A 19,469-nucleotide genomic window follows, 5' to 3' on the forward strand; every position below is an offset into this window, starting at 1 on the left:
CCCACCTAACTTTCTGCCGCCCCCTGCTACGCTTTCCTTCCTTTGGAATCCAGTTTGTTACCCTAAGCGACCATCGGTTATCCTCTCTTCGCACTACATGTCCTGCCCATGTCCATTTCTTCTTAATTTCCACTAGAATGTCGGTAACTTGAGTTATTTCTCTGACCCACTCTGCATGCTTCCTATCTCTTAATGTTACCCCTACCATTTTTCGTTCCATAGCCCTCTGGGTTGTCCTCAACTTAAGTAGAACTCTCTTGGTTAGCCTCCGCGTTACAGCACCATAGGTGAGTACAGGTAAGATGCAACTGTTATATACTTTCCTCTTTAGCGATACAGGTAAGCTGCTAGACATAATCTGCGAGTGCTTGGCAAATGCGCTCCATCCCAATCTTATTCTTTTTGTTATTTCCTTTTCATGGTCCGGATCTGCGGTTACTACCTGTCCTAAGTAGACATATTCGCCTACTACTTCCAGTACTTTGCTACCTAATGTAAACTGCTGTTCCTTCCTGAGGCTGTTGAACATTACCTTAGTCTTCTGCATATTGATTTTCAAGCCTACCTTTTTACTTTTCCTGTCTAGGTCATCAATCATTATTTGTAGTTCATCTCCCGAGTTGCTTAGCAAGGCAATGTCATCAGCAAATCGCAGATTACTGAGGTATTCTCCATCTATCCTTATCCCTAACTGCTCCCATTCCAAGTCTCTGAATACTTCCTCTAAGCAAGCTGTGAATAGTACTGGGGAGATTGTGTCTCCTTGCCTAACACCTTTCTTTATGGGAATTTTGTTACTTTCTTTATGCAGAACTATGGTTGCTGTGCAGCCACTGTATATATCTTCCAGCACTTTCACGTACGGCTCGTCTACCCCCTGATTTCGCAATGCCTGCATCACCGCCGAGGTTTCAACTGAGTCAAATGCTTTTTCGTAATCAACACGTAAGGTCCTTAGAGTCCCCTTTCATAAGAAGGGGGACTCTAAGGACCTTAAAAATTACAGACCAATCAGCTTACTGTCTGTTACGTATAAGGTATTTACTAAGGTAATCGCGAATAGAATCAGGACAACCTTAGACTTCAATCAAGCAAAGGATCAAGCAGGATTTCGGAAACGATACTCTACTATGGATCATATCCATACCATCAATCAGGTGATAGAAAAATGCTCGGAATATAACCAGCCCTTATACATAGCATTCACTGATTACGAAAAAGCACGAAATATTAGTGCATGTCAAATACCATGCGTTATTTACCTATGACAAGTAGGCATGAAAAACTGTAATATAATTACTGCTGTTTCGTCCAGTGTCACCCCCTCAGTTGAAGAACATAGGCTTAAAAATTTTGATGAATTACAGTTTCTTACTAAGAATGATAACTGCGTCAGTGATGCATCACTGGGCCTGTACAAAACCGAACTAGCAATTTTTTTATTCTGTCTTTTAGGGCATGACAAGTGTGCACACGTATTTGCCCTGCGCATATGCACAGTCTTTTCTGTATCCAGCTATCTAACTATCAACTGATTTATTCTATATATTAGTTGATAGTTTGCGTGCGTCCTGTGTCCTTCTTTTAAGTATTGCTTTTTTGGCTCATTTTCCCATGACTTGAGCAGACCGATCACCAACTAACCCAACAATAGCTCTTGTTAATAACAACATAAAGCTCTTTGGCCCTAGTGCTTCCTTATCACGTACATTCGCCAATCATTCCCAGTTATTTTGTTGCACTCAAAATCTTGAAGTAAGCTTTCTGCTTCCCCCAACACAAGAAAACAAAAAGACGCCAACAATGAGCACCAATGATTGCTGGCACAGTCAAAGTAATGAGCAAACATGCCAACTTTAGCAAATCAATAGTTCCATTAACATCATAGTAAAGCTGTGACAACCGATGTGACTTCTGTATAACATGAACCTTTTGGCACCTCATGCCATCCCTCTGAGGAACAAATTATAAACAAATTAAAGAAAGAAATCATAACTACTTCCTGATTAACTTCATTATTGAACCCATATTCAAAAGCCCTCTGAAGATTTTTTAGTACCAGGGAAACATAAGAAATTAGCATGTAACCAGTTAGCAACAATTGCATTCGGTTTGTTTTGGTAAGCTAGTCAAGCTGTGTGAAAGACTGAAACAAAAGCCCCGAACTAACTCGAAGGCTCAGAGACAGTAAATAATTTACTACTCAACAGATATGGTTCTATTTTGCCCACAACATCCTAATGAAAAGCAACAGCGTGAGAAAACAAGGACAAAACGCGTGGTAGAAACAAGTATGTCGCCTGGAAGTCACATGTTCACATTACCTTTTCATCATTCACACAGTTTGTTCACAATAATGCCAGGCCTGGATAGCTCTTAACAACTGAGAACATGGTTATATCAGACTTGGTATGTGAGCTTCATGATGAGCACGCGAATTGCCGCACCAGGCAGTAAAACGTAAATTATCAAGGTATCTCGGCATAGAGAAATGCAAAGGAGCAGGGGGGTGATGAGTAACCACAGTGCTAGATAGCCCTATGGCATTCTGAGTAAAGGACTCTATAGAGAGTGATGATGGAGGGTCCTGTTCTTACATGCATGTTTCCCAGATGCGAAAACAACTATGCGAGGCACGAGGCCTGGCATGGCGAAAGGCGCTTGATTAATTAATAATAATAATCATAATAATTGGTTCACAGGAAGGGAAAGGCGCAGCATCTGTCACACTTGCTATGTAGACACCTGAATCACGCCATAAGGGAAGGGATGAAGGTGGGAAGGGAAGTGGAGAGAAAGGGGAGCCATAGTGGAGTGCTACAAAGTAATTTCAACCACCTGGGGATCTTTAACGTGCGCTGACATCGCACATTCGTCTCCATCGAAACGCAGCCGCCATGGTCGGGTTCGAGCCCGGGAACTCCGGACAGTAGTCGGGCGTCTTACCACTGCACCACCGGTGGTGGTGGGGTGGTGCAGTGACTTAAGTACAGCCTACATGTGTATATGGAAAAAGTGGCTGGCACTTTAAAGCCTTCACGCCTTTTTGCCAGGCTCGCAAGCAGAAATTTGTATTCATATAGTGTCTCAGGATAACAGATTTATTTGCCCACTTCGACCGCCCACAACTGCGCTTCGATTGCGGCGAAACGCAGAGGCGTCCATGCGCTTTGTTGTTGTTGTGGCTGTAGGAAGAAGGAAAAGAAAATGCACGGGCCTGCTACTGGCTCTGTAGCTGAGCCACCTCCGCTGCCTCGTGCGGACAGAAGAGAAAATAGAGAAGAAAAGGAAAAAGAAGAGGGAGAGAGAGAGACGCGCGCCGCAACAACAGCCGTCGTCCACCACCGCAGCAGTGGTGGGTGCAATGACGGCCTACAACAGACAAAAATTGATGGCTGGCTAGCCCCCGCGCCGCAAGCGTTGACCTACGGTCCCAGCCCCGTAGGGCCAGGAACTACCACCCTCCTCTTTGCGATGTCGATCCCCAGGTGGTCGAAGTTACTCTGTAGCCCTCCACTATGGCTCTCCTTTCTCTCTCTCTGCTTTCACTCCCACCTTCCTCCCTTCCTTTATGGCGCGGTTCAGATGTCCACAAAACGTGTGTGACAGATACTGCGCCTTTCCTTTCTTGTGAACCAATTATATTATTTGTACATTTCGATTCCACCTTAATGAAAGAATTGCCTCGGCAACTAAACTTCCGATGAGCAGCCAAAATCAAAATAAACGCGAAAAGTCCAGTCTCCCATGAATTGTAGCTCATTTGACACCTAACTACGGAGTTCTGGAAACTTTCGGAGTCCAATTGCGATTCACGTAGCTACCCAATATCGGTATAGTGCACACGTAGGCTGAGCGCATTCCAGCGTTCGTGTTCCGCCTCCAAAGGATGCACATTTCTCTTCGACTTTCGTAAGACGTAAATGTGACGTGAAGTGCTTCCCGCGTCAGCTCGAATGAAAAGCGTTACGCTGTCCCAACGTCGACTCATTCGTAAGTTTTGCTTTCGGGACTTTACTGTTGGCTCATTACTAGTGTCACTGTGTTAACACTCTCTTTATCCTAATCGACATTCATTATTAATTGTGATCATTTCCGTCCACTTGTCCAATTCGTAGCTCAGGCAAAAGCTGTCTTGCTTACACCTTAGTCTGCTGCCCATCTCTCTCTTGGTTTCAAAATTTTTCGCTTTCAGCATAATTTTGGAACGCTCGGTCATGCTGAGATCGGAATAATATGACGGCATTTAATAAAAGGCCCGCAAACAGCAACAAAACGCATTTGCCATAACACGGCCGGTGCCCAAACTACGTTGGGACGCCACTCTACCTGACGAAAAAGTGCCTCGTAAGGCACGTCGCTGTCCTCAGGAACCTCAAGGTAGTTTTCCTCGCTCATTTTTAAGCAGCACGAACCAACACAAACGGTCTCTTTCTTGGGAACAGATATGAGGGTCCACAAGTATTCGTCAACATCAAGCGAAGCAAACACCTGAAAGCAAACTTATGGAGGCCGCCATGACAAACGACTGCGGTCCTATATTAATTGGCAAAACTCTTAAACAATAAAGACAACCCTACAAGTAAGCAGTTGGTTAAATGTATAATCAAATTTTAAACGTTGTAAATGAAGTCAATTGTAATTACTAATAAACTGGTTTTTAATGCTCGCTTTCAGCAGCGCCTCGCCCAATGCCTCGCCTTCAAACGTATTCAGACCAACAGACCCGCAGCCTCTACAGGCACTAAATTTAAAAATGGCCGCTGATTCTGCAAGCTCGCTGTCCAACCCACCTCCGGTCACCGTTAAAAGTGTTTTTGAGCATCCTTGTTACGAGAAAGTCATGGACGCCTACTGCAACTCTATGGTAAGAAAGCCACATATTGGCTTTTTGACCGTAGCATGAGTGTCGTGCGTCTGTAAAGCCGATTTCACGTTGGAGCCGCCGGTTAGCGGCGTTATCAGCCGCGGTGTGCGGTCACTCATTCTCAACAAACGACCTTGATTGGAGTTTTTGCTGTCGTGTAGCCGCAGTGGCATTCGCAATTTTGTGGAAGATGGGAACATTTCGAATGGTCTGAGTAGGCTGTGAAATTGTCACTTTCGTTGCATCGCATCGCTATTTATCGTCTTGTGACTGTCTCGGCTGAAAACCTCTAACATTACACGTTTGTGCTCGAGCTTAGTCTCTGATGACGAAAGTCGGTCGCGTATTGCAGGTTTTATGCGCTATATATGTAACATGATTTTAATTAGTTTTCTTACATCAAGCATGTGGGCTGAATTTTGATCTGCCTGGGTAGTGACAGATGGATCAATAGTTAGGAATGCGCGAAAAGTAGTGGTCTTTGAAGCGTGTGACTTGACAAGTCAGCTATCAGCGCCCATTCGCCTGGTTTGAATAGAAAAACAAAGTGCGAATGTCCTAGGCATGCACACAGACGCACACCTACGGATTCCTAACCATTCCTTTCTTAACCGTTTGTGTACGCATAAGAAATGCGCCATGCTTACATTAGGTCGAGGTAAACTAAGTCTCTCTGTAAGCATCTGCGTTGTAACCCCCTGTGTCAAAGTACTGTATACTAAATTGCTTTAAATGTTCATCTTTTATGTACTCTTTTTAAAGTGCTTTCTTTGAACACTTGGTGCAGGAAGCGTCATATGCTATGTCCTGTTCTTCTAATATGCTTCAGATTTTAGCAGTGTCAGAGAAACTGCTCTGGTGAAATTTTTCTTTTTGACAGCATTGTAAATAAGGCTGAGTTTACGTTCGTAGCAAACCAATCAAGGTATTCAGCAGTTCCATTTCTGGCACCCATTTGTAAATTATTGTTGCAGGAAGTGTTTCGAATGTCTTAACATTGTCCAGTTATTACTTGCAGTGTCATCATGACAGTAGTGCTGGCTTGTAGGAGCATTGAGGAGGTTTTTTGTCTGTTATTACAAAACTAGAGGCTTACACTTTCAGCAGTGGTGAGAACTATTCTGTCCACTTTCACGCCGAATAAAGTAGAGAGTACGCTGGAAAAGTTAATCCACGCAAATATGATAATAAGGGTAGTACACGCCATCAGATTTGTTCCTAGCAAGGTTGAGAATGTTGACACAGCACCAGTGTCCTATGTGACGGATGCTTGATTCAGTGGACAGATTGAGCCTTAAATACCACATTAGCAGGAGTTCTGTCAGGGCAAGGCCAGTGATGTCAGTGTCATTTCATTTCTATTTCATGTTATTACTCTCAGGGCCGTTCAGGCGTTACAGAGAGGAGTGGGAAAAAATATGTAACAGTAGATAAAAAGAAAAAAAAACACAAAACACATAAGGAAAACAAGTGGTTACAGCACGTATGTAGAAACAGCATCTTTCAATTTTTTTATAATCCATAATGTTGGCGACGGAGGACAGCAGGTGGTTCCATTCCGAGGCAGTTTTTGGGACGAAGGAGTTTATGAACTGGTCAATCGGGCACTGTGGAGCATGAAACTTTATGCGGTGAGCTTTACGAGACGATAAGTGCATTGGAGGAGTGAACCAGGATTGCTTTAGGCTATTGTTAGTGTAATATATTTTATGAAAGGTGTACAGGTAAAACATTTTACGAAGGCTAAGTGTTCTTTTCATTTGTGAAACATTGGCGTGACTCAAGTAATTGGACGTAATATATCTTGCAGAGCAATTTTGTATTGATTCAAGTAAAGCAATGAGAGAGTTAGTGTATGAATCCCAAACTGAGGCAGCGTATGCAATCTTCGAGCGCAAAGGAATTTTATACAGTAGTACTTTTAAGGGGATAGGAGCCATGGAGAAGTTACGACCGATAAAACCAAGCACGCGGTTAGCATCATTACTGATATATTCAATGTGCGCTATCTAAGACAAATCAGCTGTTATTTAAACAAAGAGATACTTATACTTGCTAACCTGGGTCAGTAAGGTGTTAAGAAGGTAAAAGGACGATGTTTGTCGAGTCATGCATGTGATACTCATCACTTTATATTTGTGGGCGTTTAGTTTCATAAAGCAGGTGTTACACCAGGTATCAATATTTTTCAGGTCATTTTTAAGAACACATGCATCATTAAGGTTAATAATTTCTCTGTATAAAACACAATCATCAGCAAAAAGCCTTATTTTGGAAGTAACTAACTTTAGCAGTAACTATGCGCTCTTGCCTGGCACCAAGCAGTACTCAGCTGCACTTTTCGATAAATTGGTAGTTTAATTCCCCAAGTCTCATGATTTAATGCAGCAACTCGCCTGTTTAGGCCTTGTGGTCCGACCTCATGCATTCCTGTCTAAGGGCAGTGCAAACGTAGCCCTGTTGAAGAGCTTCTTCATGAAGTGGTCTCTTTATCCTCGCTTGCCGGCTGTAACCGTGTAATTCTTTTAAATCTCTGTGTTCAGCTGCCGCTTCAGATAAGAGGCCTCCTGAGGAACCAGGTGTACTAGTCCAGCTTGAATTAGGCTGATAAGACGTGATAAGGCATCTGTGAGGGTCCCAGTTATGTGCTTGTCCGGCGATGTTCTTTGTTCATTCCATGGTTCTGATTAGCACTAAGGCCCAGTTTCTCTTTTTTGCTAATGTTTCTTAGTGCAGACTGGGAAAGAAAAAAAAAATTGCTAGACTTGGCAGGCGCTGCTAATATAAGTGAGTGTATTTCATATTGAAAAGAAAGTGGAGCCTAGCAATATTCCTTACCAGTTTTCTCATGCGAAGGCAGTCTGTCTTCTTTTCTTTTTTTTTTTTATTTTCCTCTCTAGAAGCAAGGGGGTACTTATGCAGTGGCTTTCTATTGTCAAGACGGGGGATGTCAGTGTGTTCCTCGTGTTTCTTTCCACACTGAGTCCTTGCTCTTAACAACAACACATTGGAGGCATTGTATGCACTTGTATCAGTAGCATTTTGCTTGTCGGACAGTCCAGTAAGCAGCAGGAGTTTAAGGCATGTCTGGGCTCTGGAGCAAATATACTCCGGCACCTTGTGGCGACCTGCTCAGTGCATATGATGCATGCACATTGCCTCACAACTGTAGGCACTTGAAGCAATTGATTCATGCAATGACACCTGTTAGGTTGAGACGACATGCAGCGGAAAAAGGGTGAGCGGTTCATTTCGCCGCCATTTTGATCAAAGCTCTTCCTGGTCACGCGAGGAACTGGCATATGACTGCAGTGCCAGTAACATCTTGCGTTCACCCAGAGCTTGCTTTCACCTCTGCGCACAGCTGAGAACCCACACTCATGCTCAACGGTGAATGAGCTGTTTCCAGCTATCTTTATAAATTTTCGCCCTCCTTCATAGCTTGCCGGTCGAGAAACATTTACTGGTCAGGCTCTTTCATTGCATGGTCTTTTAGACTGAGGCAGCAGCCAGTGCATTGGGAAATTCGCCACTCAAGGAGCTGGTGCGTGCAGTAGTTGCCTGGTTATGTGACCAACCGGGCAGGGACAGCACAGAAATGCTGTCCTCTGAACTCGTCAGAAATGAGGAGGACGATGAAAAAATTAGACAAATGCTTAAGCTTCACCTTAACAGTACATACAGTAGCGTCTTTATCACCGCCTTTTCATTCCTGCAAATTTCTGGAATTAAAGCTCTGCAGCACAGAGTTTGGCAAAGCGTTCAAGCAGCTTTAGTTTGAAAACACTGCACAAAGAAAGGTTGCATCACCATTTTGATACAAAAGTGCGTGCAGGTTTTTTCCGGTACATTTTTCTTAATTATGCATTAAGGTGACAAGGATAGTTATTGAATAGAGCGAGCTTGGTATGCTTAGCATAAAGGTCTCAAAAGTATTGAGGTTCAAATTTTCACTGCAGATAACTCAGCTTTTACTAGAAGCATTTCACAAATTTTGCTGCACGATGTTAAGTGGATCCCTGGTGTACTATAACTTTACTGATTCGTGTTGTAGTAACCATGTAGCTGAGGCTTACCCCCGGAATACACGAAACCACCAGAATTCCTTAGTTTTCTTTTTTTTTCACCACCTGAACTTCGTAAAAGTTACTATTAACTTCAAATTTCTAACCAATTTACACGTTGAAATTACCTGCTGAAGGTTTTTCAGAGTTCTTGGCAAAATCATCATATTAGGGATGCAGCTTGGCTCGCGACATGCCACATAATCACTACTTTGTGTTCAAGTAATCACATTCTACTAGTTGTTTAATTTTGTGTTTAGAGCATACTAGACTTTGCAGCTTATGTGTTATAAAACTGTTTATAGCTGTCTGCAGGGAACAAAAGGTCTGAGGTGTGGTAGTCTCGGAGCCAGCTTATGGTTAAATAATTTGAATGGGGGGGGGTATATATACATGTACTTTGTGTATGTACACACTGGTTTTATTTTTCATTTTGGGGCACCTGTAGACGAAGCGTTGTCAACGTGTTCACGAAAATACTCATAGGTCTTAGTAGCCGTGAAATATATGCTTTAAAAATTCGGGGCTACACTATTCGCTGCACCAACTACGATTGCGCAACAGAAGGTACGTGCCACTGCGTGTTTGTGACCTAATGTGTACAACGTATACTGTCTCTATGTGCTTCACACTGCCTTCATCTCTGCATAGGCTGAGGAACAACAGATGAGACTTGCAGAAACCCACGCGATTAGACGCACATGGATTTATGCCAACTCATCATTGATGTACGGCGCATTGGTAGTTACCAGGTGTGACTTCAGTGCTACGAACGCTGACATTGTGGACACGTGCTGTTATGAAGCCGCTGTATGCCAGGTACAAGCACTCCCTCCTGACCACCAGGAATCAATTGTTGGTTATTCAGTCGTCATAGCGTGCTTCCTTCTCCTTTCATAGAGCGCAGCTCTGAGACGCCCGTTACTGGTTTGAGCAACGTTGCCGTCGGCGTATAGATTTGCGCTTTCTAAGGGGCGCTTGAGAGTCTGCCTGGCCTCCTGCAACCTGCAAGTACCCATTGAATTGTTTGGTATGAAGCTCATAAACTGTGTGGTAAATGTGGGGCAAAGTTGGATGCCAGCTTGCTGGTTGTGGCTGTAAACTCGTCGTGTACTGCATTCACTATATATGTCATAAACTTCCTGTGCCATGCCTAGCCATGCATAGATCCTCACCAATGCTAGTAGGGGAGGACATTGATCTATTTGTGAAGGTGGACAAGAACTTCGTACTGCTTTTGCGTGAAAAAAAATCTCGTTCCTCCCTCGTGACCCCTTACTCTTTTGTGGCCACCATGAACAACCTGTATCAACCACCCCCTCTTTCAGAACCGGCCATTGGAGCGTCAGGTAGAGCATATCTTCCTCCATTTCTCCAACCGCATGGCTTCCATTACCGCAATCAAGGACTGGGAAGGCAGCGAAACTTGAAGAACAACTATGTTTGAAAAATACAGCGTGCTCTAACAGTGCATACTTGCATGAATTTCTGCTATTGTTTTCTCAATACAGCGATGTGAAAGAACTGCGTTCATTACTGAGTATTGTAATCACCTGCCACCCTTTTCTTTTTTACGGGTATTCTTTTTGTGCACACCAAATGGCCCAGATTTTGATTTCCTGCAAAAAAAAGGGGGGGGGGGGGATCAAGGCAATCTAATTTGATGACCATGAGGCAATTCATGCGGAAAAGTGGGAGATCTGAACCCCCTTTACAGAATAACAAAGAACTTGAGCTATCATTATTGTGAATGTATGCAGACTCAGCTCTTCATTCGTCGCATGCATGGAGTACGTGCAAATTTCTTTTTTAACTAAAATAAACATCATTCTTATTGGTTTCTTGTTGGAATGGTGGGGGGGGGGGGGGAGAGGGGGGCTGTAAAATGAGTAGTTGACATACTACAAACTTTGGGTGCACTGAATGCGACCCATGCTACTGTCAGGTTCATTATCAGTGGGCCTGACTGTACTCACCCTTTGAATGCCCATTTATTCTTTTCGATTTCATCTGGAATGTCATTAGCTCACATTTGTTTCCCTATGGACGCTGTTCTCGTCCTATCTCAATGTTGCATCAGTCATTCTCCTTTCCACAGCTTCCTGCACTATCATATCAAATAAAATCTTCCAGTACCTTCAATGTCTTCATTGTGCAATAAAAAAGTGCTTTGGAGTAAGTTGTCTTCTGAATGTCTACCCTTTTGTTAATGTGGATTTCAACAATAGCCAGTGTGGTGCAGAAACGCTGACATCAGTTGTAGTGTCTAATGATGGGCACAGTGAGGAAAACAGGCAAGACAGAGAAGGGAATACCCGGGTTCGATCCCGACCACCGGCCGCTGTATTTCGATGGAGGCAAAACGAAGTGGTATCCATGTGCTGTGCGATGTCAGTGCACGTTAAAGATCCCCAGGTGGTTGAAATTACTCCGGAGCCCTCCACTATGGCACCCCTTTCCCTCTTTCCACTTTCACTCCAACCTTCCTCCCTTTTCTTAAGGAGGGGTTCAGGTGTCCACAGAACAAATGGGACAGATTCTGCGCCTTTCCTTTCCTGTGAACGAATTATTATTATAGGGGAACTGAGATGATGAGTTGGAAAGTTTAATAACCTTGGATACCTATGCAGGGTAGGCAGGTATCACCAGTCATCACATTGGAGACTACGCATCTTGCATGGCCACTCATTGGCCTATAAGACTAATGCATGAGGTGAGTGTGGGTATGCAGGATTGACAGCATTGTAGTAGTTATCGTGTAAGCTGTGAACAGATGTCGTGATGCGGCTTAGATGTTTAGGCCGGCTTGGTTTTTGCAGTGCATAGGGGATTTTCGTGACCCATCTTGTGGTTGCGAGAACCAATAGCTGTGCATTTGCAGACGTGGATGGACGGCCAGGCCTACCGGCTCCGTGGGTTCGTCAACGGCTCGCTCGAGAGGTCACAAGATCGTGACGTCGAGCTCGTCTCGGTCAACAGCCCCGCATATGGGGACGAGGCGGGCCTGGCACTGCCTGCCGACATGGAGCTTTTCACCCGCGCCCTCAAGTCATCGACAGCCGCGCAGGCTGCCTGGGCGGAGCTGGGACCACACGCGCGCTGCACGCACATGTACAAGTGAGTGTGCGGCCATCTGTTTTTGATTGATTGGTTGATGGAAGGGGAGGTCGGTCTAGGTGAGAGACCACTTGACGGCCGGGAGTGCCAAAGGCCGTTCTTGTCACTTCAGTTTACACGTGTCTATACTATTTCAGCTTGAGTAAAACAGCACTGCATATCTTGCTAGTGTGTGCAGCCTTACTAGGCCAGAGAATCCACTCTCAAGTTAAAATAAGGTCACATAAAATGGAGCTAGTGAGTTGATTAGGCTAGTGAAAGTTTTCTACCACCCCCCATTGCAAAGGTTCTCATTTAGGGGTAGTTATGTAATGGTGTTCAGCAAGCAAACTCTGCTGCAACTCATTCTTAAAAGACCATGAAAGCAATTTTACTAAAGCTAGAAAATGTCCTTTAGTAATAACCGCGCTGCAAGAATATTGAAGGTAATTTCATTCACACTGAAGATATTGTCACTCAAGATGAGGTTGCTCTTCCTCTTCCCCTGAACTTTACGCACACTGATGTGCAATAAAAAAAAAAAAAGTGCCAAGTAAGAAGGATCACTCAGATGTCTGCTTTGCGTCACGGGGTCCAGGGGTGGCTAAGAATGCTTAGGGATGCATTGCCTCTAATCTAAACTATTTTTAAACTACAAAATCCACGCAGATCTTCTAAATTTCACTCGTATACTGGCCAAGACCGCCTTTACAGTTTGGTTGCATTACAGTGTGTGCAGTTCAGAGTCCCTGTAATGCAGTTTGTGCAGATGGGAAAATTATATTTCAAGGGAACAAAATTTCAAGAATTTCGTAAGCCAGTAGTGTAGTGAGGTAATGATGGATTATTATTATTGGCCAGCTTCCACAAAAGAAGTTGCTTTTGCGCTTCTCATAAGCCACGGGGTACCTGGTTCTTTGCCAACTATTTTTGGCTCGGTCCATCACCTCCGCTTTGCCACGGATTCTCTTGGGACACCTGTCTCTTCATCACAGACTAACGGGAACGATGCTCCCAATGTTGTTGCGGTCAAAAGTTTGTCAAGCCTGACTGCAAGCTGGTACTGGAACTTTTCGTAATTTCTGGAGCAAGCTGGGAAAACCTATTATCATCATATCAGCCGGTCTATACCCACTGCAGGGCGAATGCCTCTGCCATATTCCTCCACCTAGCCCGGTCCTGTGCTCCTGCATCCACTTGACTCATGCGAACTTCTTAACCTCATCCGCCCACCTAACTTTCTGCCGCCCCCTGCTACGCTTTCCTTCCCTTGGAATCCAGTTTGTTACCCTAAGCGACCATCGGTTATCCTCTCTTCGCACTACATGTCCTGCCCATGCCCATTTCTTCTTCTTCATTCCGCTAGAATGTCAGTAACTTGAGTTATTTCTCGAGCCCACTCTGCACGCCTCCTATCTGTTAGTGTTACTCTTACCATTTCCCACTGCATAGCTCTTTGCGTTGTAATCAACTTAAGTAGGACCCTTTTCGTTAGCCCCGATGTTTCAACCCTATAGGAAAACCTCTGCGGCCTTGTTGTTGAATTAGTTGATCGTAATCTTTGTTGGTGTGTGTGTGTAATGTGCCCAGCATGGTTCGGAGCCTGCAGAAGCACCAGACCAGCTTTGGGGAGATGGAGAGCCTGCAGACGGGGAAGACGGTCCCCTTCGGACTGGAGGAGGCCGCCCAGATGGTGCGCTACCTCTACCACTATGCGGGCGTCGCCATGACCCTCAACGAGCACTTTCCCGCCTCCCGGCCCAAAGGTCAGTGGGGTTGCCTGAATCACCCGAGTTATGTTCAATGTTACAAAAATAATGAAAGTGCGAGAGGCCCTCAAAACAAATCGCGATAGGCCTGTATTGATAGATTATTGTGTCCTGATGGGAAAACACTGCTGTCACCGAACACAGGTCCTTTATATGGTCTTCACATTCACTGATTGTGAACCCCGACCAATTTGTGAAAAAACAGTGGTGCATCAATACAGTTTTAGTGCTGTAATATTATATGCCACATTGGTCCCATTGCACATTGTCTTTGTCAACTTCTGTTCGAGCGCAATGGATCCGAACACACCGCTACCGCTTTCCGCATTGCCCTATTAATGGGAGACATGGATCTTAAAACTAATGTACTTATTTACTGCCCAAATGTGATGACACCACATAATTGTTCAGTTTTTTTCTGCTAATTTCGAATATGCCAAAATTTTCCTTCTGGGACCGTTAGTTTTAGGGGTATTAGAAATCTATTGCTCACCTTTTCTACTTTGGACTGCTCTTTACACCTTGCGCACTTCAGTCAAACCCGGATATAAAGAACTCGAAGGGGATCGCAAATTAGTTCAATCATGCACTGCAGGGCGAAGGTCTCTCCTATATTTCTCCACTTAACCCGGTTTTGTGCTAGCAGCATCCACTTGACCCCTGCGAAATTCTTAATCTCATCCGCCCACCTAACCTTCTGCCGCCCCCTGCTACGCTTTCCTTCCCTTGGAATCCAGTTTGTTACCCTAAGCGACAATCGGTTATCCTCTCTTCGCACTACATGTCCTGCTCATGTCCATTTCTTCTTCTTAATTTCCACTAGAATGTCGGTAACTTGAGTTATTTCTCTGACCCACTCTGCACGTTTCCTATCTCTTAATGTTACCCCTACCATTTTTCGTTCCATAGCCCTCTGGGTTGTCCTCAACTTAAGTAGAACTCTCATGGTTAGCCTCCACGTTTCAGAGCCATAGGCGAGTGCAGGTAAGATGCAACTGTTATATACTTTCCTCTTTAGCGATATCGGTAAGCTGCTAGTCATAATCTGCAAGTGCTTGCCAAATGCGCTCCATCCCAATCTTATTCTTCTTGTTATTTCTTTTTCATGGTCCGGATCTGCGGTTACTACCTGTCCTAAGTAAACATATTTGCCTACTTCTTCCAGTACTTCGCTACCTAATGTAAGCTGCTGTTCCTTCCCGAGGCTGTTGAACATTACCTTAGTCTTCTGCATATTGATTTTCAAGCCTACCTTTCTACTTTTCCTGTCTAAGTCATCAATCATTATTTGCAGTTCATCTCCCGAGTTGCTTAGCAAGGCAATGTCATCAGCAAACCGCAGATTACTGAGGTATTCTCCATCTACCCTTATCCCTAACTGCTCCCATTCCAAGTCTCTGAATACTTCCTCTAAGCAAGCTGTGAATGGTATTGGGGAGATTGTGTCTCCTTGCCTAACACCTTTCTTTATGGGAATTTTGTTACTTCCTTTATGCAGAACTATGGTTGCTGTGCAGCCTCTATATATATCTTCCAGCACTTTCACGTACGGCTCGTCTACCCCCTGATTTCACAATGCCTGCATCACCGCCGAGGTTTCAACTGAGTCAAATGCTTTTTCGTAATCAATGAATGCTGTGTATAAGGGCTGGTTATATTACGAGCATTTTTCTATCACCTGATTGATGATATGGATATGATCGATAGTAGAGTAGCGTTTCCTAAACCCTGCTTGATCCTTTGCTTGATTGAAGTCTAAGGTTGTCCTGATTCTATTAGCGATTACTTTAGTAAATACCTTATACGTAACAGACAGTAAGCTGATTGGTCTGTAATTTTTAAGGTCCTTAGAGTCCCCTTTCTTATGAATGAGGATAATGTTTGCATTCTTCCATGGTTCCGGTACCGTCAATGACACCAGGCACTGCGTATACAGGGTGGCCAGTTTTTCTAGCACGATATCCCCCCCGTCCTTCAGCAAATCTGTAGTTATCTGATCCTCTCCAGCTGATTTCCCCCTTTTCATAGTTTCTAGTGCTTTCTTGACCTCGTCCTTCGTCACTGGTGCAACGTCTGACTGTTTTTCCCTACCGCCAATCTCAATTACGGTCCTGATTACTTTGGCTACTGTAGAGATCTGTATAGAACTCCTCGGCTACTTTGACTATCTTTTCCATATTAGTGATGACGTTGCCCGCCTTGTCCCTTATCGCATACATCTGGTTTTTGCCTATGCCCAACTTCTTCTTTACCGTTTTAAGGCTTCCCCCGTTTTTTACAGCATGCTCGATTTTCTCCATGTTATACTTCCTTATATCGGCCACCTTGCGCTTATTGATTAGCTTTGATATCTCGGCCAATTCAATCCGGTCTGTTGAATTGGAAACTTTCATATTCCGGCGTTTCTTAATCAAATCTTTCGTCTCCTTAGACAGCTTACTGGTATCCTCTCTCACTATCCTACCGCCTACTTCTACCGCGCACTCAGTAATGATATCTCTGAAATTATTGTTCCTTGCTTCCAGGGTAATGTCACCGTCCTCGGTTAGAGCTGAATACCTATTCTGTAGCGAGATCCTGAACTCTTCTGCCCTCCCCCTCACCGCTAATTCGTTGATGGGTTTCTTTCTTACTAATCTGTTGCGTTCCTTCTTCAGATTTAGGCTAATTCGGGACCTCACCATCCTGTGGTCACTGCATTGCACTTTCCCGATTACCTCTACATCTTGCATGATGGCGGGGGTTGAACACATTATGAAGTCGATTTCATTTTTAGTCTCCCCGTTCGGACTTTACCCTATTCCCCTAACCGGTTGGGTCCCCTTATTCCAAAACTCGCTAAACTGTGAGCGTGAAAAAACACATTTTTCTGTTGTTTTTTTCTCTTTCGTTTTCTTTTCCTGTGTGTGCCGTGACGTCACACATTTGGAGCGATTTCACTTGCTGGAGGGGGTCCTTTTGAGGGCTTTTTGTCGCTTTTTTCTTGACCTGTATCCAACTACAGTTCGATTTATCACGCTGTGTTTTGGGGCACGCAGAGCCCACTGCCACAAAATCCATGGAATGAGTGATAGCTGCAAATGCCGTTTTAAGCGAACAATGCTAAAAGCAAGGGTCATGATCGCAGCTCACCGCGTGCTTTCACTGATTCATAGATGCAAGAATGGACGACTCACACAAAAAAAAAATGCCGCTTCAATCTTAGCATTCACAGCCGCCATAGTTTACATTACACCGCACGCTCAGCGCGACGACAAGTATGATCGGCACTCGCAAAAATATATATTGTAGGGGTGTGTTTATTCAGTTGACGCAGATGGATCCAGCTGCTCGGGATGAACTCGCAGCGGGGCGTAAGGCGTAGCGATTCACACAGACAGTGACCAACTTCTTCTTCCTCGAGCGCACCAGCACGCGATGCATGGCAGTGGCTATGAAGACTAAGATTACCACACTACATTTTCCCCCCGGGTAGAGAAGGAGCCATCCTGGCGACTTATGGAGCCGAAAGAACCGGTGGATCGTAGTATGGCTTGATTCGGTTCACATGAACGGTTTCGCATCCACGGCGACGCAAGTCCACAGAGGGCGTAACAGGTTCAACTACGTAGTTGACAGGAGATGTTTGTTAGAGGACTCGGTATGGACCGTGATATCGAGCAAGAAGCTTCTTTGAAAGGCCGGTGGTTGTGGCAGAGACCCAGAGCCACACCAGGCAGTTAGGTGCATATGTCGAAGGCTCGCCGGTGTTGCGGTGGTGTTTTTGTTGCCACTGGTTTTCCGTTGTAAGCGAACGGGCGAGCTGACGGCATTCTTCTGCGTACTGGGCGGCGTCCGAGAGTGGCGTTGATTCAGAGACATCAGGGCGGAAGGGAAAGAGCGCGTCCATTGTACAGGTTGGCTCGTGCCCGTAAAGAAGAAAGAAGGGAGAAAATCCAGTGGTGGTCTGTATCGCAGTATTGTACGCGTAGGTTACGAAGGGAAGAACCTGGTCCCAGTTGAAATGAGCGTCGTCGACATACATGGCCAGCATGTCACTCAGAGTACGGTTGAAGCGCTCGGCCAGGCCATTCGTCTGAGGGTGGTAAGAAGTTGCGGTGCGGTGAATGATGCGGCATTCTTTCAGTAGGGCCTCAAGAGCTTCGGACAAGAAAACGCTTCCGCGGTCACTGAGCAGTTCCTTCGGAGTCCCGTGGCGAAGAATCAAATTGTTGAAAAGGAACAAAGCAACGTCTTTTGCGGAGGCAGAGGGTAATGGTGATGTTTCAGTGTAGCGTGTAAGATGGTCTACTGCCACGATAATCCATCGGTTTCCAGCAGGAGTAGTAGGAAGAGGGCCATAGAGATCTATGCCAACACGGTCAAACGGACGAGCAGGCGTGCGACATGGCCCGGCCGCCCGCAAGAGTAGCAGATTGGCCTGTTGTCCGCGGTACGCAAAGGGTTCGTAGGGCGTTGGCGTACCCTTGGAATAGGGACATGGAATGCAGACCCAGGCAAAGGAGAAGGAAGGTTGGAAGGAGCGGCCTGGTAGGAAAGAGATGCTGATGGCATTAGCGGCCTGGCCGCAACTTGGGCGTAAGTCAGTGGTGCCGTTACTTGCGCCGGCACGGGGCTGGGCGGCAGCACAGGGCTGGGCGGGAGCATGGAGCTGGGTGGAAGGACATCAGTGATGTGATCTTGCACAGCATGCCGTATGGTAGGGGCCAAAGACGGAGCCATGTCAGGAGCAAGGCGGCCAGTATTCTGTAACTGAGGGACCAGTGATAGCTGGCGGGCAACCTCTTCTCGAACAAAGGCTTTGATTTGTTGAAGCAAAGGGCTGTCCTCTGATGGTGTAGAACCGCCCAGCGCTAGTGTAGAGATAGCGTCATCTCTAACACCGGACCGCCGGGTAGAAGCGCGCTGCTTTCGAAGCTCATTGTAGCTCTGGCGAAGTTTAAACACGTCACTGACGGTGGCAGGATTTTTCACCCAGAGCATCTGATACGCGTCCTCGGAGATACCTTTCAAGATGTGTCCGATCTTAGCCGCTTCGGACATTAGTGGGTTGACACGTTTGCACAGGTCAACAATGTCCTCTATATAGCTTGTGAATGACTCTTCGGCATGCTGAGTGCGCTCACGCAAGCGTTGTTCTGCTCGGAGCTTGCGAACTGCACGGCGGCCGTACACTTCCGCAAAATTCTTTTTAAATGCAGACCAAGATGGCAGGTCTGCCTCATGGTTGCGAAACCAGAGGTTCGCCACGTCAGTCAGATAGAAGATTACGTTACTTAGCTTGGTAGCTTCGTCCCATCTGTTGTAACTACTGACGCGCTCATATGCCGACAACCAGTCGTCGACGTCTTGGTCGGCTGTGCTACTGAAGAGGCACGGTGGTTGGGAGGGGCGACGATGTCGAGGCAGTGTAGTCCGGCATGCTAGAAGCAGAGGGTAATGTGCGGCTTCTTAGTTCCAGGGTGGACGGGAACGTACCCAGCAGCACCTGCACCAATTGTAGGGGTGTGTTTATTCAGTTGACGCAGATGGACCCAGCTGCTCGGGATGAACTCGCAGCAGGGCGTAAGGCATAGCGATTCACACAGACAACGACCAACTTCTTCGTCCTCGAGCGCGCCAGCACGCGATGCATGGCAGTGGCTATGAAGACTAAGATTACCACACTACAAT

General features: G+C 45.5%; 2 protein-coding genes across 2 annotated transcripts in view; one reads left to right on the plus strand and one right to left on the minus strand.

Moving 5' to 3' along the window:
* Nucleotides 1-4,535, minus strand: part of LOC146174209 (PIH1 domain-containing protein 1-like) — an 84,325-nt gene extending 79,790 nt beyond the window's left edge. The window contains exon 1 of the mRNA XM_084584567.1: nt 4,330-4,535. Within this exon, the coding sequence (XP_084440693.1) occupies nt 4,330-4,398 (69 nt within the window). The 5' untranslated portion in view covers nt 4,399-4,535. The remainder of the gene's footprint in view (nt 1-4,329) is intronic.
* Nucleotides 4,536-4,706: 171 nt separating this feature from the next.
* The window catches only part of LOC146174211 (aldehyde dehydrogenase family 16 member A1-like), a 47,825-nt gene continuing 33,062 nt past the window's right edge, over nt 4,707-19,469 (plus strand). Inside the window, exons 1-3 of the mRNA XM_084584569.1 lie at nt 4,707-4,867; nt 11,813-12,048; nt 13,618-13,793. Of these exons, the coding sequence (XP_084440695.1) occupies nt 4,757-4,867; nt 11,813-12,048; nt 13,618-13,793 (523 nt within the window). The 5' untranslated portion in view covers nt 4,707-4,756. The remainder of the gene's footprint in view (nt 4,868-11,812; nt 12,049-13,617; nt 13,794-19,469) is intronic.

Source organism: Amblyomma maculatum, chromosome 11 (assembly GCF_055883805.1).
Source record: "Amblyomma maculatum isolate TAMU_Amacu chromosome 11, ASM5588380v1, whole genome shotgun sequence".
In the NCBI taxonomy this organism is placed as follows: Eukaryota; Metazoa; Arthropoda; class Arachnida; order Ixodida; family Ixodidae; genus Amblyomma; species Amblyomma maculatum.